This window comes from Marmota flaviventris, chromosome 1 (genome assembly GCF_047511675.1).
Source record: "Marmota flaviventris isolate mMarFla1 chromosome 1, mMarFla1.hap1, whole genome shotgun sequence".
Lineage (NCBI taxonomy): Eukaryota > Metazoa > Chordata > Mammalia > Rodentia > Sciuridae > Marmota > Marmota flaviventris.
In genome coordinates, this window is record NC_092498.1 from 21,878,912 (window position 1) to 21,901,964 (window position 23,053).

The 23,053-nt window shown below is 47.3% G+C and overlaps 1 protein-coding gene across 1 annotated transcript in view; it reads left to right on the plus strand.

Annotated features, from left to right (window-relative positions):
* Plxna4 (plexin A4) overlaps positions 1 to 23,053 on the plus strand; it is a 423,940-nt gene that overhangs the window by 260,939 nt on the left and 139,948 nt on the right. Inside the window, exon 4 of the mRNA XM_027950129.2 lies at positions 8,536 to 8,667. Coding sequence (XP_027805930.2) covers positions 8,536 to 8,667 — 132 coding nt within the window. The remainder of the gene's footprint in view (positions 1 to 8,535; positions 8,668 to 23,053) is intronic.

Below are 23,053 nucleotides of genomic sequence, written 5' to 3' on the forward strand. Positions count from 1 at the left end.
AGGCACAGCCACCATGTGTAGCAGAATCCACCCTGATCAAAAAAACAGGGTACTGCAGCTGCGGGACCTGGGTGGGCTGGGTGGAGTGGTTCCAACTCTGTGCTGCCCCTGAGTCTTCCAGATGGAACATCCCTGTTTAGTTCTATAGGGGAACCTTGAGTCCTGAGAACAAATGAAGATGCTGATGAGGCTTTCAGTCAGTCAACACGTATTTGAGCATCTGCTCCGTGGCATGGTTCAAGGGATGAGTATAGAAGAATTTCTGCCCTTGTAGATTTTGCATTCTAGTGGGGGGGGGGTGCAGTCACACAACAACCATGATAAATTCCATACATTATAAAGAATATAAGAAGGTGACAGGTGCTTAGGAAAAGAAAGAGAACCAGCAAAGGGGAATTGGAAGTGTGCCCGGGGGGGGGGGGGACTGGTGATTTAGAGAAAAAAAGCTCTGAGAAATTCAAGATAATATTGAGTGATATTTTCTTCTCAGATGTGCTTGGTTTTTGATTTGGGGAATATTGGCAGCGAATGAGGACATGGGTCATGAGGGAACCCCCGCCCTTGGCAGGGGGTATATTTCCATCCCCTCAGTCTGATAGGAACTCCAGGTCATCTTGTCCACCACTATATAAACTAGGCAATGTCTCCACAGGGAAACAGAGAGAGTGAAGGGGACACTTCCCACCATGTTTAGCCCCAGCCAGCCAGCTGCCAAGATCCTCAGGCTTCATCCCACAGTTGAATCTCCTGCCTGGTATCACAGTTGAATCTCCTGCCTGGTATCTCCTGCCTGGTATCACAGCGACAGTTCTAGAGGCTGAGGCATGGTCTCATCTTCAGATCCAGAGAGAACAAATGTGTGTGTGTATGTGTGTGTGTGTGTGTATACGCGCAAGCACACGCGCGCACATTCATACCATAAACAAGCACCCACTGTGTGCCTGCTTCTGGTGTGCTAATTGTTCCTTCTACCTGCTTCTTTTGGGTTTGTGTAGTAAGATGCTAAGGGACAGTGACCATGGCTATATCACTTAGATCCTCTGGGAGACAATGGAATAAACTACATAAGCAGGATCCAAATAGCTCACATGTGTCTCCTGAGAGCATCACAGGTTAGGGGGTGGTCTTCATCACTGGTACCTCACCAAGGGCCCTCAACTACTTATGCCTCCATGAGAGCCAGGTTAAGGCTAAGATAGCTAAGACAGCTGAAGTCACACAGGCAAGGTTTCTGGGAGAAGGAGCTGAGCCTGGGTCCCTGGCCCCTCCTCAGGCAGCTCACCCAGGCCTGTCTGCCGGACAAGGTCTCCATTCTGCAAACTAGTGGGTTTGCATTTCATTGCGCAAAAGTCCCTTCACGTGCTGGGCACTTGGGAGGGCCAACAATAGCTCTGGTCCCCCTCCAATATGGGATGTGTCTTTGCACAAGCCCTACTACCCCATCCCCATGAGGGAGGCCTGGATGTTCTCTCATTCCAACCACCTGCTGGTTTGCCCCATGCCTCTGCATTTGAGGTTTGAGGGTCTACGTGGAGACTTCAGAATGACCCTGAGACAAGCCTGACAGTTTAACTGGCTCCTTGTCTATCTCCAGTTCCACCTTTATTTCCCTGCCTTTCAGAAAAGCCCTAAGAAGGTGAGGACCTTCTTACACCTGGCCCCAGCCCAGAAACCTTGCAGGTATAGACCAGGATGGGGCAGTTTGAGACGACGTGCACAGAGAAGAAAAGGGGAGGTCAGGGGTGGCCTGAATCTTTAGAGATGAATAGTACTGTTTGCTCATTAGGGAGATTATTCCAAGCAAGACAGCAGCCAGAACGCTCTAGTGCAAGCATCTGCCTGCTACTGGGAGATGATATTTATTGTTCAATCCTTCAATGGATGTAAATAAACAGCCCGGCCCAGATAATGTTCCAATAAACAAACAAGCAGCTGCCAGGAGCTCCCTGGATGGCTGACCTTTGTGGAGGCCACCCTGCTGATGTTTTAATAGCAGTCTGCCTGGCAACGCAGGGACTCACCGTGCCAGGGATGGAGATAGGTGTTACACTGACGGGTGGATGGGCAGGGGGCCAGAGGGGCTGGAGGGAAGGGGCTGGCTGCCTAGGAAGCTCCTCAGATAGAGACGGACTGGCTGGGGAAGACGAGAGGGGAAGCCCAGATACCCAGCTAGCATGTCTGTGTGTCTCTGTGAAGCTGTATGTAAGGAATGTGCAGTGCACACTCAACGCTATAATGAAGGCTCTGGCTGGGTGAGCCAGAATGATGCACAATTGTGAAGTCCTAGCGTGGCCTCACCAGGTAATATTAATTGGTAGTTAGCTGCTGTCCCCAGGCCCTGCATGCCCACCACCATCTAATTGTCCCCCCACCTCCATCTTCTCTCTAGCAATGGTACTCGGGGCAGCTGGGAGCCTCCAAGAATCTGCTCCCACAGCAACTGTGTGACTGGTTGGTCCTCACCTGTGAGCAGCTGTTAGTATTTTGACTGCCACTCAGGGTACTGAGGGACCTGCTGTGCAGGAGGCCCAGAAAGAGCGGAAATGATCAGTGAGTCTGGCAAGTGCAAGATTAGAACCAGGTCCATGCAGCTGAGTTTTCTGACTTGCTTGGCAGAGCAGGGACCTTGCTGCTGACTTGTGCATATATCCCATGAGCTTCAAAAACATGAGGATGGTGAGACATGCTGTGTTATGCTGTAGATGGAGGGTCGGTGGGAGACACCAGTGTGTTGTGGTAAAGATGGGGAGTTGGGCAAAGTTTCCACTGAGGCATCCCCAGAAAGATAGTCACCAAGTCAAATTCTTAGCCAGGTTGATTGATGAATACAGACTCAGAATACTGGGAAGAGAATGGTCTAGAACAGTGCCATCCAATATGGTGGCCAGAAGCCACATTGTAAGACCCAGTTGAGATGTCGTACATGTAAAGCACACGCCAGGTTTTAATGATTTAATATGAGAAAAATAAAGTAAAATATCCCATTGATAATTTTACACTTGTATATTTGTATACTTGTTAACATCATATTTAGGGCACAACAGGTTAGACAAGATAATTGTGAGAATTAATTTTACCCATCTCTTTTTCTACTAGAAAATTTCAAATGACATATGTGACCCACATTTGTGGCTCACATATACATATACTGCTCTAGAACATTCCACTAGTCTCAAGCAAGACCTAGAGAGGCACCATTCCCTGCCACGGAGACCATATTTAGCCATTCAGGTCTGCTCCATTCACACTCCCTTCTCAGGACAGTGCTGAAGAAAGACTTTCCCCTTCTAACACTCTTGTTCCTATTTTCACTGTTTCTCTCCTATCAGAATGTCACTACCACTAATTTTGTTACTTCTGATGGGTCACTCTTCTTAGTGGGAGATTTTTGACTACTAAGGTAGCTTTTGAGTAAATCCAATGTTACCCACTATATGTCTTATTGGTAAAGCTCCCTCAGGTGCCATATTGGTGGCCCTTTGTTATATGGTGTATGGATACTCCCTGCCCCTGCCCACTGGCCTTACTTGGGGCTGGGCACATCATACCTATTGACTCCCAGTCAGTCAGCCAGGGCTCCTGGAGAGAACAAACAGAGGTCTTTGATCAACTCTCTGTCATAGAGTTTGTCACCAGGCCTCATGGGTATGAAGCCAGGCATTCAACAAATGCATGGCAGATGATAAATGAGTGTGTGGTGTGTCATTCTGTTAAGGGGCTTGCAGGGTTGGGATGTGGCTACCCGCTGGGTATCAACTTTGGAAATTTACAACATCTTCAAAACACACATATTTACATTCATAACCCACAATTGGTCTCTTTACTTTTTCTACCTTCAAAAAAATAATCAATTTCTGCTTTAATCTTTTCTCATTGCTTAGGTGATCCACACATCTCAACTACGTTGTGTCAAATAACAGACATTTGTTTAGGCTGCTGCCTCACAGCCTTTGGGGGTGGCCTCCCCATTCTTGACTGAAACACGGACATTAGTTAATGGTCTCCTTCCACCTCTACTCTCAACTTTCTATTTCTGGTCTGGGCTGTTGTCCTAGCCTAGAGCATGTTGCTGCCTTCTGAGGCACAGACCAAATGTGATATTGGAAGTGAACTTGGCCAGGATGATGATTCCATTGGTCTGTTTGTCCCTGAAATCCCATCAGAATATTGCCTAATATTTTGTTGACTCCCTGGGAATAAAAGGAATAGAAAATAATGATACTGAAGTCCCTTTCCTTGATCCTGTGTCTTATCTTGATTATATCTAGCATCTCAGAGCCCATCAAAATGCTGGAAGATTGTGGTTATTTTTCACTTACTAGTAACTATTTATTGAGCACCAATTATGTCTTAGGAAATGTGACAGGCATGACATCTGCCCCATGAGACCCACAGTTCCAGGACTATCTATCTGCTCCTGTGTCAACTCCTTCTTGACGATCAGCCCCATCCAGGGTGGACAACTTTCTATAGTTTATGTGCATTGTTGGGCTTCAAAGCTCAAAATCCTCTGCATTTTTTTTTTTTTTTTTTTTTTTTGCTCTCTCCTCTAGACCATTTTATAAAAAGTATTCAGTAAGACAATAGTGTTGGGAGAGTGCTCAGCTCTACCTCTCCACACAGAAATGTGTCTTTCCTGTCTCAATTGTTTCTCTTTCCTTGGCCAAAGTGCCCCAAGTCCCATAGAGACTCATTATTTTTAAATACCTGTTCATGTGGAACCTTGTCAAAGGCTTTTGGAGCATCTGAATAGCTAAGAGCCAAAGCTGAGCTAGCAAATGGGAGAACTGGGTTCTAGTCCTGTCTGATACTGGTTTACTATTGAAGTTTGGGCAAGAACAATCCCTGTCTCCGTTGCTTCATCAGTAAAATGAGAAGGTTTATGCCGGCAGTCAACATCATAAAAATTTCATAACCATCAGATGAGACAGTGTTATTTATGAATTTGCAAAGTATAAAACAAAAAATATAAGGGCTCATTATTTTGAAAATTTACAACAGCATCTTCATTCATATGCATGTTCCTCTCCCAAAAGAACTGCAGTCGATAAAGACTTGGTTCCTCCTCCACCCCTCAGAGTGATGTTTGTTTAACATCAACCACTTTGACTGCTTGAGAGGATGCAGATTTACATAACCAATAGGACCTGGTTCAGGACGTGTGTTGGCGTATCCTGTAAACTCTCAGATGCTGAAATCAAATGGAACTTGGTGTGGATCCGGGATTGCCTTTCACTAGATGTGTGACCTTGGACGGGTCATTTCACCTCTCTTGTGCCTTACCTGCAATGGGGTGATATTCGTGCTCACTTTAGGAACTTGTGAGATGTAAATGCCTGACTCTTAGTAGCCATTTTTTTTTTTTAAGAGAGAGAGAGAGAGAGAGAGAATTTTTGACATTTATTTTTTTTTAGTTATCGGCGGACACAACATCCCCGTCTGTATGCGGTGCTGAGAATCGAACCCAGGCTGCGCGCATGCCAGGCAAGCACGCTACCGCTTGAGCCACATCCCTAGCCCTCGTAGTAGCCATTTAATAAAGAACAATTCTTGTCCTTTATCCATCTACGGGCCCCAAAGCCTGCAGCTTGTCCATTCTACCTGAATTTTAGGATTGCCCATCAAACGTTCGGCAGATTACACAATAAACTCCTTTTTCCCATGTCCTTGTGAGATTCTTTCAGGCAATGGACAAATGAAACTTTCCCTTCTGTTCTGTGGAAAGCTGTGGATGGGGGAGGGGGAGGAGAAACACCTTCCTGATTGTTTTCACCCTCTGGCGGAGGGTGGATGGTGGGGAGCCAGTAGGCCAGGCTGTGAAAACTCACCCCGTGGGTGTCTCTGTTCCTTCCCTCGCCCACCCTTCTGTCCCTGCCCCCGGTCACTAACTTCCTCTAATGTCCACTATATCCAGTACTTTCACCTCACCTGAGGGAGCAGGGAAGTTGGAACCAAATGATAAGAAGACCACTCAGGCACTGAATCTCATTTACTTTGGGGATCAGACCAAGGGCGCTGGATGGGGCTTAGTTCCGCCAGCATTCCCTGTGGGAGCCCAATCCTGCTGGCGGCCAAGGGGACTGGAGAGCAGCCAGCCACTCAGTATCACTCTCTGCTCCCACCCCAGGGCACCTCCCAGCTGGGGCTGAAGCTTGACTGGGCCAGGGGCCAAGGTCATCACCACACGGTCAGACTTGGGTGGTAATCCCAATTGGTTTTGCACGAACTCTCATTTCATTCAGATTAAGAAAGGTCCTGGCTGGTGTGGACATCTGGTGGCTTGGGAATGGACACAGAGAGAGGACTCTGGGAATCTAAGGCATTTTGATTTTCAGGGCTAAATCTCTCTTCAATTCTTTTCCCGGTTTTCGTTGCTATTATTTTCATGAGCTTAATCTGAAATTAGCAAAGTCTTAAGCTCATTCATTTATTTGTTCATTTTTAAAATAAATGTTTGTCAAGCACGAGAGTTTGAGCATCAATATTAGGGGTGACTAGTGAACGTCTCTGGAATTGAAGAGACCAGAGGCAGATCCTGACCTTAGCCCCCCGCCTTTGGATGGCCCCACCGGGACCTACCTTGAACTACCCTCTGCCCCAGGAACAAGGCCTCTCTTGTAAACAGGGACTTCACAGTCAGACCTGGGTTCTAATTCCACCTACAGATTTCATAGCTCTAGGCAACTGTTTAATGTACCTGGGTCTCATTTTCTGTATACAATATCAATTTATCAGCTAAGATTTTGATGTGATATTAAGCTTTTGTATTGATTTAGGAATAAACAATAAGGAAATATTTTAAGAAACAACCAAGTTCAGACAATGGGCAGGCTTTGGAGTTATTTGGATTCTGGGGGTCAGGACATTATCAAGGGCCAATGTGTTTTCCCATCTCTGTGTCTGACATTCCCTGGTTCCAAAAGTCTCTTCTGATCACCACCTGTTGATGGGTTGAGTCAATTTTCTCTCCATCACTGTGGTGAGAGAGTGAGATTAAGCTGATTTGTTTCTGCTCATTAAGAACAACTCTTGGAAGCAAAGAGTAGGTTCAGTCCCGCCCAGAAGGTGGGAGAAGGTGGTTTAGATGTGGCAGGGGCTGTGTAAGCCATGACAAATGAGCACTAAGCACACAGGATTGAGGGGATCATATCAATAAGGGATATGTACAAAGCCACCTCTTAGCACCTGATATCTAGGGAGCTTACAAATAATGCTGAAAAGGAAAAACAAAGAAAAACCAATCAACCAAATCCTGGAACAAACTAAAGTCAAACACGTAAACCAACCGCCTCAGCGATCAGAGGCTGGTGAACTCTGCAGAAAGAGCCATCGGACTTTTGGGTAACTGTGACCAGTTGTCATCAATGTGTCCCCCCCCCAATAACTTATTCTCCTTGATCACAGGAGGGATTAAAAGTTACATATTAATATTTTTAAATGAAAGTGCATAATGGGAATTTCAGGGATACAATGTTTTCTTTGGTTTTATTATTGAAAGCTCTAAAATTATGCCAGGGGTAACTTACAGAGTCTTAGAGCCTCAAGTTCCGTGATCCCCTCGGCCTCATCTAGCCACGCTCTTGGTACTGTTTGTTCCCAATGAACGTGGGAGGTGTTAGCTGGGCAGGTCATATCAGATCTGGGCACTCAGGCTCAGGATGAATCTGGAGACCTGGCCAACACCCAGGGCCAGGTGAGCATTGTGTCTGGAGGGGAAGCCCATGTCTTTTCTAGATTTGTTCTTGGTGATGGAGTGTGTGTGTGTGTGTGTGTGTGTGTGCGGGGGGGGGTGGGGAGTCTCTTCTGTTTTTATCCATGTGGCCCAAGCAGTTCTCAGAAGGATTTGTGGTGGCTGGAGAATGACCTCCCATTAAGTATTCCTAGAAGGACAACTCTAGGAATGCTAAACTCATGCAGGATTTTCCTGCAATCCCTATGTCCCATTCCCTCTAGCAGGATTCAGAACCTAACATCTATTCCAAAACCTAACGTATAAGCCAGTGGTTTCAATGGCCAAAAAGAGGCTACCTGATGTGAAAGTCTGGTTCCCCTCCAGACCATAGCAATGAGATCCAGGTACCAGTTTCAAAGAATTAGCCAACATCCTTACACCAAAATGGTTCTCTACTACCAAGTGTAGTAGATACTACTGCCTTTTGGATGAAGGATGATACTCTGATCTGAGGCAGCCTCAACGCTGAGCTGTTCGCCCAGTCCCCAGACCACCCCACCCCATACCAGCCCATCCTTTATTTCCCAAAACCAGCAAGGGCTCTAAGACTTCAGCCCAAGGCACAAGGAACAGGAGAGAACAAGACCAGGTTCTTGCTGAAGCCCAGCTAGGTCTCTCCCCTCCCCTTCTCTGGGACATGCCCTTCAGGATGCCACAATGGGCTTGGCTTTGGCCTCTGAGCTCTGTGGTGGCAGAGCTCACTGACTGTCCTTTGGCTGTTGGAAGGTCTCTGGACTGAAACTGGGCTGTGGGCAGTAATGGTGCCTGTACTCATATTGGTTTTGCTCTTTTTCTTCCTGCAGATCCGGGTGGATGGGCCCAGGGGCAATGCCCTGCAGTACGAGACAGTGCAGGTGGTAGAACCTGGCCCGGTCCTCCGTGACATGGCCTTCTCCAAGGATCATGAGCAACTCTACATCATGTCAGAAAGGCAGGTAAGGCTCTTTGGGCTCTGCTTGACATTTGTCTTGCCACTAAGTACCAGCCTGTGGCTCAGTGGAAACCCACAGGAACCAGCAGCAGAAAGGTGACTTGATTTATTTGGGTCAATGTGTATCCTTTCCATACACTGCCTGGGGACTGAAGCAGGTGTGCAATAACAGGGAATAAAACATTTGAAATATCAAAATATCCAGGAGTCTAGAAGAAATCTACTGACTTCAAAATAATGGTGTGTAAAAGTTCAAGGCCGACATTTACTCTCCTTTGAAGAAACCTGGTATCGATGCCCATGTTCTTGGTCCAGATTTCCCTGGAGGATGATCTCCTACCAAAGTCGCCTCCCTTGATCCTGAAGGCCTGAGATGGGTAATGATTTATTGCCATAAGAGCCGAGTTAGAGAAGCACACAGAGGAAGGAAGTTTACAAAAACCAGAGTGTGTGCTGAAAGGACGAGATGCAGTGTGTGCTCTGAGCCTTCGTGTGTGCCACTGACCCCCTGTGGAACCTCCAGAAGATTCCATGAAACCAAACCAAGAACAGATAGGGCACAGAGATTATTGTTGGCGGAAGCTGAGCAGGAAGTAGAAAGGTGGGGCTTTGTTCTGAGACTCAGTTGAGCACTATCTTTCTCAGGGGTCCCTGCGCTCAGACCAGGAGTTGGGTCTATAGCAGGTGGAGGAAGAGATTTCCTCTGGAAATACCATCTAGTTGAGGATATTTCCCGGAGTCCCCTAATTCATGCCCGATTATTTCACCCCACAATACTCAACCCACCCCAGGCGTGGGTCGGCACTGCCATACCTCTGCCCCGTCTTCTCTGGTGAATGGGCCATCCCTGGGCGTTGTCCTTCCAGCCCATGAATATGGATGTGTTGGCTCTGAGGGGCAGAGGCAGCAGCCCTGGGAGACAGATCTCCCTCTGATTCATCTTCATTAGCGTGGCCTGAACTCTCTGGAGGACCTTGCTGACAGAGTCTGGATTGTCCTGCCTGTCCCCTCTCTGCAGAGCAGGGGAGATGAATTCCACATTATGCCACCCACAGGACTTGTGCATTATGCCTGGGCAGCCCACAGCAGCTCCACCCTCCCCAAGAGCACGATGACATCTTCTCTCGGTGTGGGGCTCCCAGTCTCCCAGCGTCAGCCACACAGGGACCCATTGTGGTGCTCTTGTGGAAGCTGCCATGGCTTGGGAATGGGAGTGGGGGTGTCTGAGATGGAGTCAGCCACTGCAGATGAGACTCTCCCTTTGTCCCCATGCCTTACTTTTGAAAATGAGATTCCCACTCCCCACTCCTTACCTGCCTCCAAGGCCCTAGGAGCTGAGGGGAAGCATCTTTCCTTGGTGGAATGAATCCTTCAGAAAAGACCCGAGATCGCCCAAGCACTGAACATCTCAGGATTTCTTGCCGACCTGAGACTTAAAATATGGAAGGACTTCCAAAAGACGGGAAATATAAACTGGTGATATAATTGTCCGCTGCCTCTGACAGCCCCACCTGTCCTTGCCTGCCTTTGTCCTCAGCCAGCTCCTCCTCCTCCTTGGTGGTCCGGTCAGTACCCACTCAGGCTTGGCAGTGAGGCATGGTGGGAGCTCTGGGCTTTGGAATATTGGAAAGAAAAGGGAGGCGGGAACGTAGAGGGCCAGGGCGTTCATTCCTTCTAAAGCTGCTTCTTACAGAGGTGAGGATGGCAAATTGTGACCCCAAGGCCTCATCATTGGGGCCAGTACTGGTGTCCACTGGGTTTGCAGATTCACTGGTTCCATGCACTGGTCTTGGCATCAGAATATCTGAGCATGAGTCTACCATTCACTAAGCTCTACCACTTGCTAAGTAAGGTCTTGGGTGTCTCGAAGAGTCAGCATCCTCTACTGTCATGTGAAGGTACCAATCATACCAGGCAGTGTTGTTCCAGGAATCAAGTGAGATAATACTTATAATAAGCTGAGAACCAAGGCCCGCCCAGAGTAAGTGCTTGATGACTGGAGAGGCTCTTGTGTTTGTGACACTGCAATAGGATTTTCCAGACACTGACAGTGTTTGGAGCCAAGCAGAGGCTGCACCAAGGTTCTGGACAATCCGTAGCTTGGGAAGGGCCCATGCAGGGCCAAGAGTGGAGTATTTTGCCCTGGGAGTGGGGCCCACAGGAGTCCAGGTCAAGGCTGAGGCAGGAAGGGAGCAGAGATCCAAGTCCAGTAGAAGGCACATCAAGAACCCAGGCTGCTTCCCTGATTGGGCGTGCCGAGTAGAGCTAGGGGCAAGAGCAGCGTGGTGAGCATGCCCAGGGACTTGCCAGAGCCAGTGCGTCAAGACTAATTCCAGCCTCCATTAGCCTGTGGGCCAGCCTCGACCGTGATGGGTCAGTACCCTTGGCAGGCCACTGCAGGTGCATGGCAATGGGGCACCTCCTGGAAAGCACCTCCCTTCTCACCAGGGCATTGTGACCTCGTCCTTCCACCCTTCACTCCACCACGTTCTTGAGTGGGCTCCTCCCGGCCCGTCGTTGGACACCTCTGCAGTAGCTTTTCTCTGACCACTCTGCTCTGACTCCCCTGTCTCTCCACCCCCAGACCCTCAGCAGCCTGAGGACAGTCCTGCATCCTGTCTGCTGAAACCTCACCTAACAGACCCTGACCCTTTTTGAATGAACAATAACCCCCCCGTGTTGTCATTGAACCAGAACTGAAAAGGAAAGGGACCAAAATATGTATCTGTTATTTATGTGAATTTCCAAGTTCAAGCCCAAATAATTTAAAGACTATTCAATAAAATAAATAAGTAGATTAATAAGTAAAAAAAAAATAAAACAGCTCCATAACTTCAGGTGACTTCAGATGATCATTAGTTTGCCACAGATTAGGCTACTTAACAAACAGAAATTCATTTTCTTACAATTCAGCAGGTTGGAAATCCAAGGTCAAGGTGTCAGTGGGTTTGGTTCTTTTGAGGTCTCTCTCCTTGGCTCACAGATGGCTGGCCACCTTCTTGCTGTGTCCTCATGTGTATGTCCTCTGTATGTTCATGTCCCTATTGACCCTCTTTGTCTCCTAATCTCCCCTTCCTATAAGAAGACTCATCAGATTAGATGAGGGCCCCTCCTTAAAAGTCTCATTTTAACTGAAGTACCCCTTTAAAGAGGAGGTAAACAGAGGACATGCCAAGCTGCCTGGGGCGGGGCTTCGACAGGGAGATTTGGTGTTGGGGTTCGTAATTTAGTTTATAGCATTACCATCAAGACTTTTGCCTTGCCTATTTTTAAAATTTTTTATTTGTTTTAATTGGTTATACATGACAGTAGAATCCATTTATGCACTTTGATACATCATACATAGATGGGATATAATCTCTCATTTTTCTGAGTGTACATGTTGCAGAATCCTATTGGTCACATACTCACATATATACATACAGTAATAATGTCTGTTCATTCTACTATCTTTCCTATCTCCACCTCCCTTCCATTCCCCTCCCATCACTTCCCTCTACCTAATCTAAGATAATGCTGTTATTTCCTAGTGCTCCACGTCTTATTGTGAATTAGCATCTACATATTAGAGAAAACATTTGGCTTTTGGTTTTGTGGGACTGGCTTATTTTGCTTGGCATGATATTCTCCAACTCTATCTATTTACCTGCAAATGCCATAATTTTACTCTTCTTTAAAACTGAGTAATATTCCATTGAGTACATATACCCCATTTTCTTTATCCATTCATCTATTGAGGGATACCTAGGTTAGTTCCATAGTCTAGCTATTGTTATTTGAGCTGCTATAAACACTGATGTGGCTGCATCACTATTTTTAAGGATGCTGATTATAAGTCCTTTGGGTATAAACCAAGGTGTGGGATAGCTGGGTCAAATGGTGGTTCCATTCCCAGCAATGTGTGAGTGGACCTTTTTCACCACATCCTCGCCAACATTTATTGTGGCCTATATTCTTGATGATTGGCATTCTGACAGGAGTGAGATAAAATCTTAGAGTGGTTTTGATTTGCATTTTTTTCTAATTGCTAGGCATTACTAAGAGGAAAGTTTATTGCATTGGGTACATTCATTAAAAGAATAAAAAGTCAACAAATAAATGACCTAATACTACATCTCAAAACCCTAGAAAAAGAAGAACAAATCAATATCAAAAGCAGCAGAAGACAGAAAATAATTAAAATCAGAGCTGAAACTATGAAATTGAAACAAAAGAAACAATTGAAAAAATTGACAAAATTAAAAGTTGGTTCTTTGGAAAAATAAATAAAATAGATAACCCACTGGCTCTGCTAATGAAGAGAAAAAGAGAGAAAACTCAATTTGTAAAAGTACAAGATGAAGAAGGAAATATCATACAATGGACACGTCTGAAATACCGAAGATAATTAGAAACTATTTTGAAAATTTATACTCAAAAAAAATAGAAAATATCAAAGACTTTGACAAATTTCTAGAGACATATGACCTACCCAAACTGAATGAGGAGGTCATATATGATTTAAACAGATCAATTTCAAGTAATAAAATAGAAAATGCCATCAAAAGCCTACAAACCAAGAAAAGCCTAGGACCAGATGGATTCTCAGCTGAGTTCTACCAGACTTTCAAAGAAGAATTAATACCAATTTCAAAGTATTCCATGAAATAGAAAAGGAGGAAATCCTTCCAAATTCATTCTATGAGGCTAATATCACCCTGATACCAAAACCAGACAAAGACACATCAAAGAAAGAAAACTTCAGACTAATATCTCTAATGAAAATAGATGTGAAAATTCTCAATAAAATTCTGGCAAATCTCATACAAAAATATATCAAAAAGATAGTGTACCACAATCAATTGGAATTCATCCCAGGGATGCAGCATTGGTTCAATATATGGAAATCAATTAATGTAACTTATCATATTAATAGACTTAAAAACAAGAATCATATGATCATCTCAATAGAGGCAGAAAAAGTATTTGGCATAATACGGCACACCTTCATGTTCAAAACACTAGAAAAACTAGGGATAGCAGGAACACACCTCAACATTGTAAAGCTATATATGCTAAACCCAAGGCCAGCTTCATTCTAAATGGAGAAAAATTGAAAGCATTCCCGCTAAAAACTGGCACAAGGATGCCCTCTTTCACCGCTTCTATTCAACATTATCCTTGAAACTCTAGCCAGAGCATTTAGACAAAAGAAAGAATTTAAAGGGATACAAATAGTAAAGAAGAACTCAAACTATCACTATTTGCTGATGACATGATCCCATACCAAGAAGATCCAAAAAATTCCACCAGAAAACTTCTAGAACTAATAAATGAATTCAGCAAAGTAGCAGGATACAAAATCAACACCCATAAAATCAAACACATTTCTATACATCAGCGATGTATCCACTGAAAGAGAAATTAGGGGAACTACTTCATTCACAATAGTCTCAAAAAAAACCCCACAAAACAAAAACAATAACCAAAAAAAAAAAAAAAAAAAAACCCTGGGAATCAATCTAACAAAAGAGGTGAAAGACCTCCACAATGAAAACTACAGAACACTAAAGAAAGAAATTGAAGAAAACCTCAGAAGATGGAAAGACCTCTCATGATTCTGGATAGGCAGAATTTATATTGTCAAAATAGCCATACTACCAAAAGTGTTATACAGATTTAATGCAATTCCTATTAAAATCCCAATGACATTCTTCATAGAAATAGAAAAAGCAATCATGAAATTCATTTGTAAAAATAAGAGACCCAGAATAGCTAAAGCAAAGAAAAGTGAAGCAGGTGTCATTACAATACCAGACCTTAAACTATACTACAGAGCTATGGTAACAAAAATGGCATGGTATTGGCACCAAAATAGACTTGTAGACCAATGGTACAGAATAGAGGACACAGAGACAAACCCACGTAAATAGGTCATCTCATACTAGACAAGGGTGTCAAAAACATTCACTCGAGAAAAGATAGCCTCTTCAACAAATGGGGCTGGCAAAATTGGAAATCCATATGTAGCAAAATGAAATTAAACCTTGTCCTATTTTTCTAACATATTTTTTATTTAAATAAATTTACTATTTGAAATTAAACAGACTACTTTGTTTCTTAAATAGTAATGTACATCTGAGTTGCTAGTGATATATAACAAGCCTGACATTTCTACAAATCAAATTATTACAATTTTTGGAAATCCTCATCCATGTGTTGCTTTGGGCACTACTGATATAGTGGCTCTGAGTTGGGTTTTGACATCTGAAGAGCTGGATTTCAAGCCTTGACCTATCCTCTACTGGCTGAGTGACCTTCAACTTCCCTGAGTCTTAGTTTTATCATTTGTAAAATGAGAATAATAGTGATGATCTGCTTCATTTATGGAGCCCAAATAACACAAGAACAATATCTGGTAGCCTTCAGATCATTATTTTTTCTTGATATAAGCTAAAGACCTAAATATTCCTGAAGGATGTGAATCAATGATGTGGCATGCCAACGGATGAGCCCTGGGGTCAGCACATTTTTTCTATAAAGGGTCAGATAGTGAATAGTTGGGGCTTCTGGACCACATATCCTCCGACGCAATGTGCAACTTTGCTATTGTAACTTAAAGCTGCCACAGACAGCGCCTGAACAGATGGGTGCAGCCATATGCAATAAAGCTGTAAAACAGGTGGTGGGCAGTGGCTTTCCAACCGCTGCATCAAGCCCACAATGAAAGCCTGTTGACAAAGGGCCTTGACTTGGATCCTTTGGTGGAGTTACTGTATGCAGAGCACTCGGGAAAGGGCAGGGAGCGAAGCCTCTCACCTGCTAGAATCCAAGCTCAGAGAGATGCCTTTCTTCACACTGTTGCTCCTAAGCTCCACTCCTCCTTGGATTTCCTGTTACTTCTTCCTCTGCTTCATCTTAGTCTCCTTTTCTGGTCCCGCCTCCTCTTCACGGTGTCACTCAGTTCCCTGATTTTAGCACCACAGAAGTGCTCCATCTCAGGTCCCTGTGTCCTCTCCTGTCTTGCCGTCTCCACTGTACGTACATCCCACAGGTCTCCAACTGCACACATCCAAGGCCCAGTTCTTAGTCTTCTTCCCAACACTCTGCCCCTCGACTCAGCCCTGTCACGGATGATAGCAACAATGTCTTTCAAGCTAAAGCCTTACCAGCAGTTTGGCTGGCTAAGTAATAATAATTTGATAATACTATTTATCCCTTGCCTCACATCCACTGTGTCCAAAAACTCTATTGGCTTTAGAAAACATTTCCAGAATATGAATATTTCCCACCACCTCACTGCTACCACCCTGAGCTGAGTCTGAATATTTGCAACAGGCTTTATAATTATTATCTCATATCTTTCCAGTCTTTTCTCAATGAAGTAGTTAACCTTTTAAAGTTAGATCATGCCTTTCCTCTGGTCACATCATTGACCAAAGTGCTCCTGAAGACCCAGAAGGCCCTGTGTTTTGTCCCCAGAGATATCTGACCTTGTTATAGAGCTGAGGCCTTCCAAAAAACTGAGGCAGTGTGAGGACCCCCTCTCCAAATCCCAATTCTTTCAATAAGTCAGAAAAATTTCCGACATGTCACTCAGAGTATTAGGCATGAGTTTATTGACGGGATGAGAAAGAAAAAGGGAAACAATGGATCCTTTCATAGACAAGAGGGACTGTGGGCACTCAGTTTTATTGGGGATCCCAGAGAAGTTTCCAGAAAGTTCTACACAGGTCCAACTCTTGACGTCTGACTGACAGCAGGATAACATCAGACTTTCAAGTCCCCACTGTCATGACTTCTCTAGGTTACCTTGGCCCATGCTGATTGGTTCTAATTGGATTCTTAACCATACATTTTTACAGATTTTATGGTGAGGAGGAACTATCCTTCTTTCCCAGAGTTTCAGGATCTGATCACAAAAGTCTTCTGCTTCAGGGTAACTTGGGTTCCTCTTATCAACATTATTTGGGGATGCATTTCCCCTGCTGTGAACAGGTAGTTTGCTGAGACATGTGACATATCCTGACCACTGAGGCAAGGCTCAGGACTGCAGGTAAATTACTTCTTGGGAAAGAAAGCTTTAAGGTGAGGGTGGGGGGACGGTCAGCACAGTGGACCCAGTTTATAGGATTATTCCCTTAACCTTGTGTTCCCACCATTCACATATCTGTCCCCTCCCAACACTATCACCTCTTAGTTTGTTCTTCAGACGCACTCTGCAGAGTTGGGGTGGGGGCCAGTGCTCTGGATGCAGAGAGGCCCTGTGTGACAGTTCTCCTCTATGTCAGGCATCTTCTGCCTTAGACCTTTGCTGTGATTGCTCCCTGGCCTGCAGGTCTCTCCAGATAGCTACAAGGATGACTGTCCCAAGTCTACTTACTAGGGGCCTCCCCTGAGCACCGAGGGAACTTGCCCTCCACCCAGATCTGACAGCTACCAACCCCTCCGTGACTCTGTTTTTATTCATGGTAGTATGTTTCTTATTTGCTAGATTGTTTGTTTATACATTTCTTTTGCATATTTCATGTTTTCCTCATTTAGAATATAAGCTCTATGAGAGCAGAAATTTTGTTAATTTAAGTCTTTTTAGTTCACTTATGTATCACAGACCCCGAGAACAGTGTCTGACACACAAGCACTTGAAACACACGTGCTGCATGGATGGATGGATGGATGAGCAGACTGGTGTGAGCTCAAGAGAGCTGTGGGCCTTGGGCCTCTTGTTTCAGTTCTGCTGCTCTGGCCACTACTGTAGCTGGGCACTAACATCGGCCATTAAGCACTCGGGCACCTGCACTCCCAGATCTCTGTGGAAGGGCAGACTCTTGCTCCTAAACATGGTGGAGTGGCGATCTGAATTATGACCCAAGAGACCCACATTAGAGCAGAGGACACATTTCCTGGCTGTTGTGTGAGAGGGAGCCGGATGGCAGAGAACGCTCTGCTCCTCCACCTCCTCTTTTGGACCTTTTGGGATTTGCAGCAGGACAGTGGCCCTGAGGACTTTCTGGGCCTGGTGTTGTGTCTAATGGGGAACTTGGAGGGAAACAACCCAGAGGCAGGTGGAGGGGTGGAGAGAGCGTGAGAGAGAGTCAGGGCTGAGGCCTGTGCTCAGGGTGGGTCCTCGCTGAGCTCCCCTACCATCCTGTTTCCCTCTACCCCGTGCTGTGACTTGGAGCCACTCTTGTGAGTTCATTTCCTGACCTGTCTCCTGGTTCCCCTGCGCAGCACACAGGCCTGCGTTCTGTCCCTGGATCTACCGAGCCTCTTCCTGCTACGGTGCTTCCTCCCTCGCCATCTCCTCTCCTGGCAAACCGCTCTCTGGTCTCCCTGCAGCGGCTCTCCCTCAGGCCTGCAGCTCCGGCTCAACTATCCATCCCCAGAGAGGCCTCTGCTGACGGCCCTACCTGAAGCCTCCCTGCCCTGGCTTCCTGGTTCCTTCCTTTCACATCATTTCACTTCTTCCGTCTGGTGCCAGGAAACTCGGAAAGTCGCCTGTTAGCTCTTTGTCCGTGTCTCTGCACTAGCATGGAAGTCCCTAGGGTGTCGGGGGTGGGGGGCAACTTCTCTCTCTTGCTCACTCCTAAAAGAGGACCTTGCCCAGAGCAGTGGGTCTTGTCCCCCCCTGAGGAGGACCAGCCCTTTGTCAGGAGCCCTCTGCTGTCAGGAGCCTCCTGCTAGAAGACGCTGCTGAAGACTTAGAGATGGCAGGACTCTGGGTCTGGTGAAGAACCGTGGATCTTTGATTCTGCCAGCCTCTCAGAAGCTTTAGGTTGTCACCTCTGGAAGTGAGGAATTGTCCCCTTCACCAGGTGTAGGCAGCCAGGACAGGACACCCTCTCCTCCAAGTGCTCTCATCCCTTCTTGTTCCCAGGTTCCTTATGGACGGTGACACCAGCCTCCACCACCCGCTCGGTTTATCTCATTCCACATGAGGGGAGGGAGATCTTGACAACCAGGGGGATGATTTCCATTGCCTTTTCGTGGTTGTGAAGTGTTCAATGAACCCATAGTTGAAGAAGGTTCCAGGGCACCTCCCCACTGCTGTTTGAAACTCTTCTCTGGCTCCAGACGTCCTCCCCTGCATGCACTGAAGAGGCCAGCTCTCGGCACCAGGAAGGAAGCAGGGATGGTGGAGGGGAGGAGGCCAATCGTATGACTAGCCAAGGTGGGTGGAGTGTGCGAGTAGGTATGTGTGTGAACAGGTGTGTGTCACGCACACAATGCTACCTACTTGCTGGCTCTGTGACCCCAGACAATTTAGTTACTAAGCCCTTGGTGCCTTACTCATCCTAAGCCCAACAAACATTTACTGAGCACCTATTAGGAGTCAGGTGCTCTTCCAGATGAACAAGGCAGACAAAGTCCCTGTCCTCAGACAGCTCACTCTCTGCACAGAGGGTGGACGGGCGAAGGAGGAAATGACCTTATCTCAGGTCATGGTGAATACGATGGAAATTGAAACAGGCCCTGGAGGAATAAGGTGATGTCCTTGAACTCCTCCAAGGAAGGGACTTGTGAGCAAAGGGCAGAAGTGACATAACTGACTGTCAGGGGAAGATTGGTCCAGGCTGAAGGGACAGCAAGCAAGTGAGATAGGGTACGACCAGGGTATGTCAGGATGTACAGGGGCTGCTGCAGAGAGAGACGTGCAGGGTGGAGGGTGATGCCCTGCAGAGAGGCCTGCTCTGGTCACACAGGGCCTCATTTGTATCTATAAAATGGGGATAGAGTACACAGGAGCGACCTCCTGGGCTGGCAGCAAGATTAAATGAGATAGTACACCTAGAAAGTGTTCAGCAAGGCGTCTGATAGTGAGAGAAGATGGAACCCGCGTTAGCTCTTCTCTCAGTTATTTGCAAATTGGGCGATTCTGTGGCCAGGTATCATTTCTGCTCCATGGACCTGTGAATTCCTCTCTATTCTTGCTCAGCAAGTACTGCTTTCTACGACACTTTTTCTTGGACTGTATGAGTGCATGCTGCTAGGTGTCAATGTCATTTTGTCATAATATACCTGTCTCGGTGTCGTGTCAGGTTTCTGTCTTTGTGCTTTCTTCTGCACACTCCCTGGTGTCTCTGGTGTGCGTGGGAGCACGGACTCACACATGCACGTGTGTACCTTCCGATGTCTGTCCCCGTCCGTGTGTCAGCCTCCTTCCTGCCGTGCGTGTGTGTGCCTGGGTGGTGTGTACTCACTCCAATCCCGGGAACCCCCGGGGATGTCTGTACACACTGAACCCACGGGGATGAAAACCTGCCAGCCAATGGGAGGGACGTGAGAGGAGATGTCAGCGCGGCAGATCCACGAGGAGAGGAGGTGACAGAGTTAGACATCCCGGGGCCCTGGAGCGACCTCCACAGGAGGAGAAGCAGCTGTCCCCTAGACAAGGCGAGTGTCTTCTTTGACAGGCCCCAGAGAAAGTGGCAGATTTCACAGTAAATTTCACCCTCTCTGCCATCCACACCCCAGCGCTTCCCTGCCTGAGAGCCGAGGGCCTCCAGCACACGCTTCCTCTTATGGGGAGTCGCTTTGTGTCTGGGCCAAAGCTGTCTTCCATGGCGTCTTTGGTTTCCTCGACTTCTGTTGACACTGGGTCTGCTTCCAGGTGCCTGGGGACACTCCCAGCCTGTCCTCCCCTCTGAGCTTCTGGCACCGAAGTCCTAGCTCTGAATCAGGAGGACAGCATGCAGACGGGGACTGGGAGGTGGCCTGGAGGTGGATCGGCTGCCATCAGAGTTACCTGGGGAAGCAGGTAACATTCCCCAGGGCTGGCTCACTCTTTCCTTCCATAAACATTCAGTAGGCACCTAGTGTTTGCTGGACACTACCCAAGGCATCGGGGTGACAATAATAAGAGACAAAACTATCCCCGTGGCTAAAGCAAAGGAAGCAGACAAGAAGCAATCGACAGAATACATCAGTCACAGAGTGTGGCAGGTGACAAGTGCTGCAGGAAAAGAGACCGAGCTGGTCATACAGCAGGAGCTCCCGTGGGGCAAGAGCGTTGTGATTTCTGACTGTTCAGAGAAGAAACCCCAGAGAGGCAAAGCACCCAGGTGAAGGGGCCGCTGCAGACTTTCTGATGCCCTCTCCTCTTCTCATGTTCTTGGTTTAGGGTTTGAGGTTGAGCGTGGCTAAGCTGCCCTACCAGGGGAGGAGGTGACAGGTGCCTTTGTGATTGGGAGTTTTGGCACACTCGGTTTCTGAGGGAAGCCCCATCAAGGGACGTCGGACAGTGATCCAGTAAAGGCTCATGCCAATCAGGGCTCAGGATCCCCAAGTTTATAGTGCATCTGCCAAGGACCATGTGCAACGAGGGGCCGTTGCTACTTCATTGTGCCCCAGTGTTCCTCCGTGTCCCCAGCCTGCCTCCCGGGGTGTTCCTGGGCAGCTGATGTGAGGTCTGACAGTCTTGGGGATCTGCGGACACTGACTTTCTGGAAGGTGCTGCTGTGGAGCTAGTCTGCAGCCAAAGACGGGGGGCTCCTGCAGGAGTGAGTCCCACTCAGTCGGCTCTGGGTCCCCCGCTTGTCTCACAGGAGGTGTGTTTGATGGTGATGCCACCGTCTCTCTATCGACCCTTCTGTCTCTGTGGGGGACCAACTTGTCCATTCTGGTTGTGTTTGGATGGCTGACACTGTGACAAGCCCGTTTGGACATTTGCTCCTGGCACCCAGACTGGGCTCTGTCTGATGGCTCCCGGGAGAGAAAACTTGAAGTACAGGCCTGAGAAGTGAGTGACAGGAAGCGGAGCCACCTCAGGCATTCTCAAGAAGACAAAAACTCTGCAGCGATTCGCCTAATTTCACTCAGGTGGAAGCCGTCCTACGGGGCCGGAGCAGATTCCAAAGTTTCCCATGTGTCCTTGCAGAGAGGTCCCCTCTCCCCCTTCCTTCTCAGTCAAGGTGGAACGACTCCATGGTGCCACACAGACTTGGAGGGAACAGAAGGGGAGATGGTTTCCCTCCCTAGTTTCTGACAGTCCAGGTGTGGGATTCCTGGATTCTCTGCAGCATCCTAAGCCCAGGGGACTGAAGGTGTCCCCAAGGTTGTTCTGAGGCAACTTTCTCCTGCTGCCCTTTCCCCTTTATGACTGGAGGGCAAACAGAGACCAGAGAAGTAACCCATGTGTCCAGAGTCACACAGCAAGCTGGCAGCAGAGCCCAGCTCAAATCCAGGACTCAAGGGCCATGTCTCCCAGCCCCTGTCCAGGAAGGAATGGGAGCTGTCTGTGGGAGCAAGAGATGCTATCCGCCTTCTCATCTTAGGAGTAGGCAAGTTATGGATGCACTCTCACAGGTCAGAACACTCCTTAGAAGTGAAAGGATTTGCTAGGGGTGGGGTGGCAGTATGGAAGGAAGGATGTCAAAAAATGCCCCTTCATGGTGAAGGAGGTCCCTTGTCTATTGTTCCCTGGTTCAGTCTGATGCAAGTAGGGTCAAGAACTCCTTTGTATCACCTGAGGCCTCTGGGTGCACAGAGCCCAGGCAAGTGTCAGCCCCACCCAGAGAGACAGGGAGGCTCCCGCCCCTCGCCATCCTTCGCCTGCCAACGTGCTTCTAAGTGTCCACTCCCATCTGAAGGTGGTTGCGTTTAGTAGCCTCCCTGAAAGGAGAGAAAGGCTCTTAGATGGCCCGCAGGGGTGACCAGAAGGCAGGCTTGTGGGCAGTCTGGAAACTGCAGGGGGTCATGAACAGACCCTGGACTTGGCTTTTCATCCTGATCCCTGGTGCTCACAGCTCTTCCACCCACAGCAACTCGCTCAAGCTGTTCACGCCTCGGTTTCTTCATGAGCAAAACTACTTCCAGGGCTTTGGGACTGGGGTTGATATATGTGAAGCACCTGGTGTGCAGGACGTTCTTATTAAATTGGGATGCTGCTGTCATCACTGTCATCATCTTGTCACTATCACTTTTAGAAACTGTATTGTTGGGGCAGGGACACCTAGAAAAACCTCCGCCTGGTGGCCAAAGGTCAGTTGAATTCCAGACACCTGTTGCCACCTGGGATTCCCTGCATCTCTCTGGCTCTTCCAAGTCCCTTGGGAAACACAAAGGTGCAGGCTCCCTTCATATCCATGAGCAGGGGACAGAGGGGCCGGGAGACCACGTCTCCCTTCCTAATCAGAAAAGCTGCTTTGCCTCGCTGGGGCTCTGGGGATTTTTCCTTGTTCTGCTTCCCTACTTGGGGGAGGCATTTCAACACCTTAGTGTCCAACGCCATCCGATGCTTGAAGATGTCACAGACTGTGCAGCTGAGCCTCATCTTCTAGGACATGCAGGGAAGATGGGGAAATGGCTTGTTCCTCTTCTCTCTGCAAGACTCAAGTTGGACAGGGAGGGAGGGAAGGGGCCAGAGTGGGAGAGACACAGGACATCTGAGGGCTGTTGATTCAGGGAAGCTC